Raw genomic sequence first — 13,206 nt, forward strand, 5'->3', positions numbered from 1 at the left:
TAAGAATAAGAATGTTCTCCTTCATAACCATAATACCATTATCATATCTAGGAAAGTTAAAAATTCATTAAATAATAGCATATAATATGCAGTCTATATTTAAATTTCCCCAGTTGTCCCTAAAATGCCTTTTATAACTTTTGCTTTTTTTTTTTTTTTTGGTACGTGGGCCTCTCGCTGTTGTGGCCTCTCCCGTTGCGGAGCACAGGCTGCGGACGCTCAGGCTCAGCGGCTATGGCTCACGGGCCCAGCCGCTCCGCGGCACGTGGGATCTTCCTGGACCGGGGCATGAACCTGTGTCCCCTGCGTCGGCAGGCGGACTCTCAACCACTGCGCCACCAGGGAAGTCCAACTTTGCTTTTTGATTCACAGTCTAATGAAGGTTCACATATTGTATTTGGTTATTTTATTTTTAAAGACAGTTCTTAGCACTTTAAATGTTATTTGTTTTTTTTCTAAGTGAAATTGGCCTTTTATCTTAGAGTCTGTCATCCTAACTGCAATACACGGAGTTTCAGGTTATGATGATCTTTCTCCATGTGGACATTCCCAGAGGATAATGGTCGCTTAGAGGAAACCAGGAGATAAGGTGATGGAAACCCTGCTTTATGGCTAAGGAAGGTTCTAAAATGGTAGGAGGCAAGAGTTTAGGTCAAGGGAGCAAACTCTTTTTGGCCCAAGTTATTTACACAACTCAGTCCCCTGATTTCTCTCTCCCATCTGTATTCTCTTTCATTTTTTATAACTTCCAGCAAGATCCAGTGTGAATAAAAGATAATTAAATGTATTACAGATTATGAGGTACTTATGACAGGAACTTCATTTGTGTTTTTTTTTCCCTTTTAAATTTCATGAAGATGAAAAGGGAAGCAATAACATCTACACTGTACCCTTTACTTTAATCCTTTTTTTCCTCCTCAGTTTTCCCATCTGTAAAAATGGGGAAGTTAATAGTGCCCAGTTATATATATACAGCTCAGAACAATGCCTGGCACAGAGAGGGCCTTGTGTTAGTGGTAGCTACTGTTGTTTCTGGCACCATTAGATACAGCAATATGCTTAATAGAATTCGTTTGCTTCTCAAGTAAAACCAATGCCTACTGAAAGAAAAGAAAATCACCCAAACTGGTTTAACTGGTTTCTAGAGTCCAAACAGGCATTAGATGGGACAACAAATACTAGTCCATTTAAACAAAAGGGGTGGGGCTGGAAGGGTGGGGAAGTCCAAGAAGGAAAGGGGGGCGCGGGGTCAGCAGGTGGGAACAGGTGCGGCTCCTTCTGACTTCTCTCTTCCTAGGAGCACTGTGCTCTGAAGACCCTTCCTCTGGAGCTCTGTGTTGGCTAGATTTCCCTGTTCTGCTTAGCATCAAGCTCATAAAGAAAACAGTTCCAGGGAGAACTTGATTCTTACACAGATAAAGCCACATCTCAACATACAGTGTTCTCTGCTTCTTCCAGCACAAATTCACAGTTCACACTCTTCATGGAATACATACATGACACAACATATAATCCAGGTCATCTCCCCAACTATGTCAGATAACTGACCTTCTCCAAGGGTCCTCTGCAACAAGTCATGCTTGGCTTGAAGTTTTGTGATGAGATTACTACCCTCCAAATATTCTCTGAGTTTCTGCAAAAGCAAAGATGTTTTTAACTTTTAAAAAAAGTATTCAGTGTCCAGGAACTTCCCATAGGATATCTAAAATCCAGCCACTTTTGTCTTTTAGATCATAGAACCTTGCTAAGCAAAGTGTTTTGGCATCAGCCTATTAGAGATATGGGCTCTCAGGTGCCTCCCTCCCCAGACCTACTGGAATCAGAACCTGCATTGTAACAAGCTCTCCTGGTGACATGTATGTTCATTAAATAATCTTAAAGTTCTGTTTCAGAGCAGTCCTCTTTAAATTTGTCTGCATATCAGTACTATCTCTGAAACCCTATCCCAGACCTACTGAATTGGAAACTCTGATCTTAGTAAAGAACCCCAGGTGATTGTGATGCAACTCCAGAAACAGTACTTGGGGCCCCCAGATCTGAGCCCCAAGAGTGGCTGGGGAAGCAGCAGGCATACCATGAAGTAGAACTGCTCGGTCTCCTGCTGGTTGGCTCTTCTCTTGGCAATACTGGGCTTACTCAGGTAGGTTTCAGAGACAGTAGACTTCACAGACTCTGTGGAACGACTGTGCTGGAAGCATTCAGAAACATCGTAGTCCTCGATGGTGACCATATCTTGTATCGTCTGCAAGGTGGCCTCAGTTGTTTTCTTAACCTGGGAATAGGAGCACATTTCTCAGGTTAGTACCTTATTTCGTGAATCCCACAAACAGTGAGAAACTGCTCTGTCAGGTACAGATGGGGGCACAGGCCCTGCCCCCACCAGAGTTCAGAGTCTATTAGGGGAGAGAGACAGGTAAACAATACCCCATGTCACCAATATAAGGAGAGGCTTTATTCAAAATTATCCTGAGGAGGATATCACTTTATAATTGAGTTCCTGTAAATCACATGTATCACTGAGTACTCTCTCAATCACATTTTCTGTTTTTTTTTTTTTTGCGGTACGCGGGCCTCTCACTGCCGTGGCCTCTCCCGTTGCGGAGCACAAGCTCCGGACGTGCAGGCTCAGCGGCCATGGCTCACAGGCCCAGCCGCTCCGCGGCATGTGGGATCCTCCTGGACCGGGACACGAACCCGTGCCCCCTGCATTGGCAGGCGGACTCTCAAGCACTGCACCACCAGGGAAGCCCACACTTTCTGTTTTAAAGGACCTTTTAAACTGAAGTGAAATTACATACAGAAAAATGTGCAAACCGTAAGTGTACAGCTTTATGAATTATCACCAATTGAACACACTCATGTGACTACCACTCAGATCAAGAAATATAGCACATTATGAGTAACCTGTGCTTCTCCCAGTCACCACACACACTTTCCTGCTCCCCAGAGGTAGCTACTATCCTGATTTCTAACCTCATATATTAGCTTTACCCTTTTAAAATACTTTATATAAATAAATGGATTCTTACAGCATATATTATTTTTGTTTTGTTTCTTTTGCTCAACTTTATGTAGTAAGATTTATTCATTTCTTGTGAGTACAGTATTTCACTGCTGAATATTCATTGTAAGAATACGTCATAATTCATCCCTTTTACTGTTGATAGATGACTTATTTCTGGTTTTGGGCCGCTATGAATAATACTGCTAGGAACACATTTTTGTTGGGCCACACATACTTGAGTAGAATTGCTGCTTATTGGGTATTCCAGACTGTTTTCTAAAATGATTGCTCTAATTTGTATTCCCACCAACACAGGAGCATTCCTATTACTCCACATCCACAACAATTGGTATTGTCAGTTTTAAAATTTTAAACCATTGGGAATTCCCTTGCGGTCCAGTGGTTAGGACTACATGATCTCATTGCCGAGGGCCCAGATTTCATCCCTGGTTGGGGAACTAAGATCCTGCAAGCCGTGTGGCATGGCCAAAAAAGAAAAAAAAAAAAAAAATCACCTAAAAATTTAAACCACTGTGTTGGGTGTGTAGTGGTATCTCATTGTGGTTTTAATATGTATTTCTCTGATGGTTGAGATTGAGCACATTATCATATGTTCAAGGCAATTTAGATTTTCTCTCTTTGAAACGCTCTGTTAAACCTCTTGCTCAATCTTCTGTTGGGTGATGAGCCTTTCTCTTTACAGATTTGTAATACGTATATGAGTCTTTTGTTAGTTATATGTGTTGCAAATATCTTTCCCCACTTTGAGCTCTGGTTTTTTACTCTTTCTATAGTGTCTGGATGAACAGTCTCTAATTTTAATGTAATCAATTTACTAATCCTTGCCTTTATAATCAGTGCCTTTTGTGTCCTATTTAAGGAATATTTTCCTATCTCATGGTCATAAAGATACTGTTCTATGTTATCTTCTAGGAGCTTTTAAATTTATCTTCCACATTTATCTTCCACAATTAGGTTGTACTCCACCTTTGCTTTTCAAAGTCTAATGTAAATCAATAGCTTTATCTTTTTCCCAGACAATGTACAGAGTTTAGAACACCTTAAAACCATTTACTTTTCCTGACTTATATGCTATTTTTGTAATATTTTATAATAGGATGTATTATATATGTAAATATTTGTATACATTTAAATACAAGACATTATTATGATATAGTCAGTACTCATTTAGCTTTATCCATATATTAAATTCTTTGATCTCTATACCTTATATTTTTAAGAACACCCTTTAGAAATTCTTTCTTTTAAAAATATAGTTGATTTACAATATTATGTTAGTTTCAGGTGTACAATAAAGTGATTCAGTTTTATATATATATATACACACACACACACACACACAAACACATGTATACTTTTTCAGATTCTTTTCCATTATAGGTTATTTCAAGATATCGAATAGTTTCCTATGCTATACAGTAAATTCTTGTTGTTTATCTATTTTATATACAGTAGTGTGTATCTGTTAATCCCATACTCCTAATTTATTCCTCCCCTTCCCCTTTGGTAACTACATTTATTTTCTACATAGAAATTCTTTTTAGCATGAATCCTCTAGTGGCGAATTTTGCTTTTGTTGATTTAAAAATGTCTTTTATTTCACTTCATTTATGAAAGATATTTTTTCCTGGTTGGCGGTTATTTTCCTTCAGTACATTTAAAACATCACTGTACTTTCTTGTGGCTTCCATGTTCCTGTTGAATGAGAAGTTTACTATCAGTCTATCACACTTTGAATGAACCCTGCTTTCTTTCTCCAGCTGGTTTTAAAGTTTTCTACAGTTTCAATATAATGTATCTAGGTAAGGATTTAAAAAATATATTCTGCCTGGAATATTTTTGGACTTCTTGAATTATGTGATACTTTTCTTAAGCTCTGATAAGATTTCAGCCATTATCTTTACAAATATTGTCTCTACTTTCTTTTCTATCAATATTTTCTGGGAGTTTAGTTAGTACGCTAAAAATCACTGCGTTCTCTGTATCTTACCTTTCTCTTCATATTTTCTATCCTTTTGTTTTTCCATGCTGCATTTTGATTACTTCCTTCAGATTTGTCTTCTATTTTGATAATTCACTCTTCAGCTGTGTCTAATCTGATGTTAAAACCATGCCTGATTTATTAATTTGGGTTACTGTATTTCTCAGCTCTAGAATTTCTGTGTGGTTCATTTTCAAATCTGTTATTTCACTGTTTATAGGTTATAACAGTGCCCTGCTGAAATCTAAGCTTGACTTTTAACTTCTTGAACACAGTAAATAGCTCTTTTACAGTTTTTTTCTGGTAATCCCAATATTTAGTTCCTGTGGGTATATTTCTATTGTCTGTTATGTATTCTGGCTAGCACTCATGTTGTCTTTTCTCCTTATGTACCTAGTTATCTTTGCTGGACAGTTTCTGTAGAGTTATTTGAGGTCTAGGGTGAGGTTATCATCCTGAGAGAATGTTTGTTTATTTTTCCAAGCCATTAGGGGCACTAATAGTTCAGAATCACTGGATTTTATTTCTGTTCAAAATATTTGATGCTCTTCCTTTTGGTAACATATGGCTCTGTATGTCATGGGTTTCAGGCTTGGCCATGTACCTTGTCCTGGATAATGAAATGTGCGAGAATCAGCTGAGTGACTCAGTCCACCACTACAGGAAGTAGAGATATGTTCGATTGTTTTTTTTGGTTTTTGTTTTTGTTTTTAAAACAACAAAATACTGTTTAGGGAAGAAACAATAACAATCAGTGCTAGTTTAGAGGCTTAAAGAGGTCATGTGATGGAGCAAATTTTAAAAGGAGGCAAAAATTAAACAGATTTAGTCATTATTCCTGAGGATATGCAAATTGCAAAGGATAGACACTGGAAAAAAGCACATTAAAGATGATTTTTAAAATAACATTATAAGTCCTTTAAGAAAGTCATGATTATATATCTATAGGCTGAATGAAGAGACTCACTATCCTGTAGGTGACATCAGTAAGATGGTAGAATTAGAGGTCCCCTATTCATACACTCCCACAACAACAATTTGGCAGCCATCCATGGACAAAAGTGCATTTGTGGGGGCTCTGGGATCCAGATAGGATCTTGTAAAACCTTGATGCAGCCCACAACTGCCAAGGACCCATTTGAGAAAGCTGGCCCATGCCCAGGTGGCAGGCTTGCCAACTTTGGCCCTGGCTACAGACCCAGAAATAGCCTGTCCGCTTGTAGACGCAGCTACAGTCCTGTTTGGCCTTGGGCCTGCCACCAGCACTATTTGCCAAGGGACCCAAGAGGAGTCACGCCCACCAATGTCCCAAGTAACAGGCCTGCTGACCTTAGTCCTAGATTTGGACCCTGTAGTAGCCCATGATGCAGTTCCAGTCCCTCTCAGCCCTGGTCTGGGAGGAGTGCTATTGCCCAGGGACATGCTGGGAGGCACACCTGTCCTTGCTCTCAGAGGCAGACCTGCCGACCTCGGTCCAACTGCAGATCTTGAAGTGGTCCTGTAACCTGGCTCCAGATGAGCCCTGCTGCAGTCCAGGGGGCAGTTGTGCTTGACCAGAAACCAGGCTGAAGACACGTCTATCTGTGCCCTGGGGGCAGGCCCACCAACCTCGGTCCAACTGCGGATAATGAAGTGGCCCTGTAACTTGGCTCTAATACCTCTTAGCAATGGCCTATGAGCAGCCGTACCCATCCGAGGGACCCAACAAGAGACAAGCCCATTTGTATGCCCAGAGTCAGGCCTGCCAAACTCTGTCCAATTTTGGTTTTTGAAGCAGCCCTGTAAGTTGGATCCAGTCCCTCTTGGTAGTAGTCCAAAAGCAGTCCTGCCCACCCAGCGACCAGGAGGGAGACACGCCCATCTGTGCCCCCAGAGGCAGGCCTGCAGAACTTGGTCCCGGCTGTGGACCCTACTGCAGACCTGTGACTTAGATCTAGGACTGCTCAGCTGCAGTCCAGGGCCAGTCCTGCCCACCAGGGGCCTGGCCAGTGACTTGGCAGGTGCCACACCCACCCAAGTCCTTGGTAACAGGCTCACAGACTATGGCCCACACTGTGGACCCAGCAACGGTGAATGTGATTCCTTGTCAATCGCTTTTCTTTTTTTTCAACTTCCTTCTCAGAAACAAGAGTGTCATGGTTAAATTTGGAATTATCGGGAAGAATAAAGGATGTGACAGAAGCCACCAGATACAATGGCTGGGACTATGTATTACCCCATGGGACACTCCCGATGAAGAATACCACCAGCTCTGACACACACGCAAGCCATGTTCATAAGTCACAAGGGGGAACATAGTGAAGCAGATATGAAACAGCTCATATGAGGCTTGTAATGACTCCCCATCAGTAGCAAGGAAACACAGTTGGGTTTGGTAGAAAGAGAGACCAAAAACATGCTAAGGAATTATGAAAAACCCAAAGAACACGCTGTACTGGAGGAGTGTCCAGGTGGCCTGGACTCTGAGAGCAGATTTCTGCGGCCTTCTGTAGACCGCCTCTTTTGCCTTTCTTCTCCCAGGACACTACAATTATTAGAGAAAACAAGAAGTTTCCTTCTCCAAACACACTGATTTAGTTTTCTAGGGCTGCCATGACAAAGTGCCACATGCTGTGTGGCTTAAACAACAGAAATTTATCGCCTCATAGTCTTGGAGGCTGGAAGGCTGAGATCAAGGTGTGGCCTGGGTTGGTGCTTTCTGAGGCCATGATGGAAGGAGCTGTTCTAGCCCTGCCTCGTCGGCTTATAGACAGCCGGTATCTTCTCTCTCTGTCTCTTCATTATTGTCTTCTGTGTTTCTGTGTTCAAATTTCCCCTTAACGTAAGGACATCAGTCACACTGGTTAGGGTCCACCCTAATGACCTCACTTTAACTTGATTACCTCTGTGAAGACCCTATCTTCAAATAAGGTCACATTCTGAAGTACTGATGGTTAGGACTTCAACATATGAATTTGGGGGGGACACAATTCAACCCCTAACACACACCACGTTATTTCATGGCACTGTGCCTTGTACCTTGCACCTGGTGCAGGCCTATTCATCCTTTAAGACTTATCATTCCATCTGTGAAGGTGACCCCTAGCCCTGTCCTCCCCTCCCCACTTAACTACTCCTTCCTTGCCACCACTGACCTTGTATGTATTTCAATTAGAGCACTGTATCCTTTCAGGTGTATTCAAAATTAGCAGAAGGAGACCACACACATATAAACTGGATTAATGCCATAGTTAATTAGCCAGGGGTACAGAAGCTTCTTGCCAGCACAGGCCACAGAAGGCAGGAGCAGCGGCAGAGCACCTCCCTTGCTCCTGGTACCTTAACAGGGGGGTACAGGTGCCAGTGACCCTGTCACTGCTGGGTAAGGTGTTGCCAGATTTAGAAAAACAGTCTGATTTTTGCTGCTCTTCCCCCTGCTTTTGGGGAAGGGTTGTGTCACCATTCCAGAGGAATTCACACTAGTAACCTACACACTTGCATTTCAGGCGATGTTTACAAATACCAGGCTCTCCTGACTTCTGAACAAAATTCATTCTCAGCAATGATACAACTTAATCCAAAGAAGAGAACATCATCATTGCTTAGAGCCCTCTGAACAACATTTCTGCTTTAGTCATGTCTCAGAAAGCCTGTTTTCTTGCAGCCCATCTGGACTCTGACTTAATGACCCTTCTGGGTGGACCCTTTGCTAAGAGTGGTCTGAGGAGCATGATCCCAAATCCATTTCTCACCAGCACCTACACCACACTGTTTAGAGGGCCTCTGTTTTCTATCTCCAGCGGGGACACCTTGAGGTCGGGGCGGCTTATTAACTAGCACAGTGCATGGAATACAGCAGATTCTTAAGACGGCGGTGAGAATGAACTGAATGAACGGTGGAAGTTGGAGTCCTCCTCCTTCCAAATTGCTGAGACGCCAGAGGAGTGCTCAGCACACACCAACAACGTGGGGTCTCCTTGCTGACAGTCATCCTGAGCTCTGCCATTTTCTTCCAGATGCCCTACCCCATCAATCATTTTTAGACTCTTTCTAGAAACTCTCCTCATTCCGCTTGGTATTCTTCTGGATCAAGGCCCTCCCTTCAGTGAGTTAAGGCTTTATTTGAAACAAACAAACAAACAAACAACACACGCACGCGCGCGCGTGCACACACACACAGAGCTTCTAACAACAGGCGTTTCCAGTGAGAAACAGTTGATCCTGTTTTCAATTTTGGCTGAGATGATGCTATCATTTAAGGGATAAATGGCAGTTTTCTTTTGTTTGGGCTTTTACTGTCAACCTCATCAGTAGAAGGTTTCAGACAAGTAAGAAACACTTAAGTTAAAATGAAGTTAAAACCACACAAGTCATCAGACATAGCAATAATGATTAAGTGGTTATCAAGCTTCACTTCTTAAACCAACTGCCCCTAAGGGTTTGATCAATGATGTATATGACTTGAGATTCTGCCGCAGTCATCGATTGGTATTATGGGAAATTTGATGGGGGGAAATGTGATTTTTCTACCCTAAGTAGAAATGTAAGCAGATAGGTTAGCGGGTCCCTGGAGAAAGAGAACCAGGAATGGATGGCTTTCTTGACATAAGAGAAGCCATTTTAGCCTAAGCCATTTTGTGATCTAAGCCGGGCCACAATGCTTGCCCTTGAACAGGTCTCAGTAACCAAGGATCTCAAGGGAACAAAGGAATGCAGGAACAGAGAAAAGGCAGTCAAACAATAGGCAGTGATAAAGCAGAGTCCTAGTTCCTCCTCAAGGGATATACATAATATATCTTTGAGTTCTGCAGGAACTAAGGCCCCTACCCAGGTGGAGGACGGAAAGAGGATGTTGACCCTCCTGACCTCAATCAACTAAACTTGGACTCTGTTGACTTTTGCCCCCAATTCTATGCTGAATTCTCCTCTGCTCAAACCTCTTCAGGAATATACATGTACCTTTAGCTTAAAAATTCCCCAATTCTTGCTGTTGGGGAGTCATTGCTTTGGGAAAGATGCCCGGTATTCTCCTTACTTGCTGCAAGAAATAACAAATCCTTCCTTCTCCTGCGCTTTGGCTTGGTTGTGTCTTTTGGCTACACTCCCACCAAGAGGTGAACCCAGTTTTCGGGTAACAGAAAGTAAAACCAAGATACCTCTTACTTCCCTCAATTACCCATGCCGTGAAAATTATCTCACATGTTTGCCTAAAATCTTGTTCATTATTGTTGAAAATATCCTGTGTAAGGATTATATTTGGGAATAGTCTGTGAAATACTCCCTAGTAAACTGTTGGTGAAAGATTTTAAGTGGTGCTAGGAAAATTTATATGTTCATTAAACATTGTTACAAATTAACTGAGGAATTAATTACAGACTACTCTCTTTTCTATTCCCTCCAGGGGGATAAATCTACTATAACTTAAGAGAAATTAGTTGTTTTATGTGTGAGAAGGTTTTACTCATAGCACAGAAGTGACATGCTTACGAAAGCTCTATTTTCTGGAGCAAATATTGGGACAAATGGTCTGAAAATGGGGCAAACTACTTAAAAATAAGGCTGTCCTAAAGAAAAGAAAGGCCTAATTGCTTTACTTATGCAATTCATTTTCCTTTTCTTTGGCTTTCATAAAGGTGAGACAGGAGGGAAGGGGGCAGGGCACAACCGTTAAAAGAATGACACAGCCATTGAGGATATGACAAAAACTGGTTAGAACCAACTAGGCCCAAGATGGCAGAAGATACAACTCCCAGCAGACCTTGAGCCTCATTAGATGCTCACTGTAATACACTAGCATATGCCAAACAACACACCCACAGGCGCCATGACACTTCTGAGGGCTACCATAAAGGCCAAGAAGTGGAAGTGCGTGGTGGCCCAATTCCTGGGAATCCCTGCCCCTTCCCCCAAATAGAATATCCCTCCCACCTGTTAGCCTATGAAATTACCCAGCCCCAAAAAACTAATCATCCTGGGCTGCTTCTGAGACAACAGCATTCTGCCTATGGAATGTGCATCTCTCTAAATAAACTCTTTCACTTTACCTTGGCTCACTTTTGAATGCTTTCCTGTGTGAAGCCAAGGACCCTCACTTGGCAGCCCGTCCCAGGAACTCACCTGAAACCTGGGACATGACCATCCTCTTGCACCCCATTCTCCTGCAACAAAGGGAGGAATGAGGAACTCTAAGGAAAGGGAAATGTGATCTATGGGGAATTACTCCAGAGGCTAGCTTTGAAAGAAAGGAGCCACAGCAATGACCCCCTAAGCTGAAATCCCTACAACAACGGTTAAAAGTAAATTTTTTCCTTCCTTTCCCTTTCCTTCCTTCTTTCTTTCTTTTCCCTTGAAGTTTTATTGAGATATAATTGACAGGGCAATAATAAAGTCTACAGCATACTGATTGGACTTAACATACATCACGAAATGATGACCAAAATTAGTTTAGTGAACATCCATTATCTCACCGATACAAAATAAAAAGAGCAAAAAGGATTTACTCTCAACAAATTTTACACATAACACACAGCAGTGTTAATTATATTAACCATGTTGCACATTACATCCCTAGTGATAATTTATCTTATAACTGGAAGTTTGTACCTCTTGATGACCTTCATCCAACTCCCCCTCTCCCCCACCCCCCTCTCTTTTTCTATAAATTTGGTCTGTTTTTTTAGTATAATTGACATATAGCACCATGTTAGTTAGTTCCTGGCATACAACACAGTGATTTGAAACTTCTACACGTTACAAAATGATCACCATCTTAAGTCTAGTTACCATCTGTCACATATCACAAAGATATCACATAGTTATTGACTATATTCCTCATTCCGTACATTTCATCCCTTTGACTCATTTATTTTGTAACTGGAAGTCTGTACCTCTTAATCTCCCTATTTCACTTGAACGGTAAACTTTCAGAAAGTGGACATGGCTGTGTAACATTAGGTTGGACTTTGGAAACTGTGTATAGTGAGAAAGGTATAAATGATCATTTAGATTTAGGTTGCTTTTCAAAGTTTTAGGTTGCCTTTAAAAATAATGTTTATTAAGGTTTCACTTCAAAGTTTTAATAAAAAGTTATACTTTTAAGTAAAAAAAAAAAAAAAAAATTGGGGAATAGAGTTGTGTGGGCAGCAGTCCCTGCTCTAATTCTATGGGCACAATACACAGCGAACCTAATAATATATATTTGTGGACCGGCTGACTGGAAGTTGGAATCATAAGGCTAAGGTATCACTGATGCAAGTCCACAGCATAATGAAACTGAAAGCTCATTTTAAAAGGTTTAACAGGCAAATGTAAAGTTTTTTACATTTGAACTTCACAGTTCATTTACTGTGAAGTGACAGTAAATGTCACAATCCATTATGAATCTGCATCAACCACAAATTTTATCAAGCCCTTCTCAGGCCTTTACTTCCAACCTTTACTATTTACAAGTATACTCAGGCCATTTTACAAATGCATACTGCTCTCTTCTCTTTGTTTTAAGGCAAGTGCTGCAAAATCAACTATCTTCCAGGGCCAAGTAATGAAAATAGGCAAGTGGGCTGAGTGGGGCGTATGGCAAATAGGAAGCACATGCTCTGCGTCTAAGGGGAGTATGTACTCCTCAGCTCAAGCCAGTTATTGTCCTATAGAAATGCAGGTCTAGTATGAGAAGATCTAATTTTTTTGAAGCTGAAAATCCACATTTTTATGCAAAACTTCCAATTTTTTTTTTTTTTTGCGGTACGCAGGCCTCTCACTGTTGTGGCCTCTCCCGTTGTAGAGCACAGGCTCCGGACGCGCAGGCTCAGCGGCCATGGCTCACGGGCCCAGCCGCTCCGCGGCACGTGGGATCTTCCCGGACCGGGGCACGAACCCGTGTCCCCTGCATCGGCAGGCAGACTCTCAACCACTGCACCACCAGGGAAGCCCCAAAACTTCCAATTTTTAAATGACAATAACAATTAAAAAAATCAAGCACTGTAGAGGAAACAAAATTTGTCCACGGCCAGACATGGTCTGTGGGCTCTTAGCATGGAAACTCCCTTCTTAGAAGGCCTCCTACAGTTTCAAGGGGTGTCCATTATTTATAGTTGTCTAAGATTTTGTGAAAAGGTTCATGTTCTATTTAGCTGCCCTCTCTATGCTTTTGTAAGCTTGGATGAAATTTTCCCTCAACTTTGATCTTTTCACTGGGCAGTCATAATTATTTTTAGTTAATTAA

The 13,206-nt window shown here is 41.6% G+C and overlaps 1 protein-coding gene across 5 annotated transcripts in view; it reads right to left on the reverse strand.

The window, feature by feature from the left end:
- Nucleotides 1–13,206, reverse strand: part of SRGAP1 (SLIT-ROBO Rho GTPase activating protein 1) — a 280,541-nt gene that overhangs the window by 62,951 nt on the left and 204,384 nt on the right. For all 5 annotated transcript variants that reach the window (XM_079936333.1, XM_079936332.1, XM_079936331.1 and 2 more), the window contains 2 exons: nucleotides 2,075–2,272; nucleotides 1,549–1,633 (listed from right to left, as the gene is read on the reverse strand). In XM_079936333.1, coding sequence (XP_079792459.1) covers nucleotides 1,549–1,633; nucleotides 2,075–2,272 — 283 coding nt within the window. The remainder of the gene's footprint in view (nucleotides 1–1,548; nucleotides 1,634–2,074; nucleotides 2,273–13,206) is intronic.

Source organism: Stenella coeruleoalba (assembly GCF_951394435.1).
Source record: "Stenella coeruleoalba genome assembly, chromosome: 11".
Classification (NCBI taxonomy): Eukaryota; Metazoa; Chordata; class Mammalia; order Artiodactyla; family Delphinidae; genus Stenella; species Stenella coeruleoalba.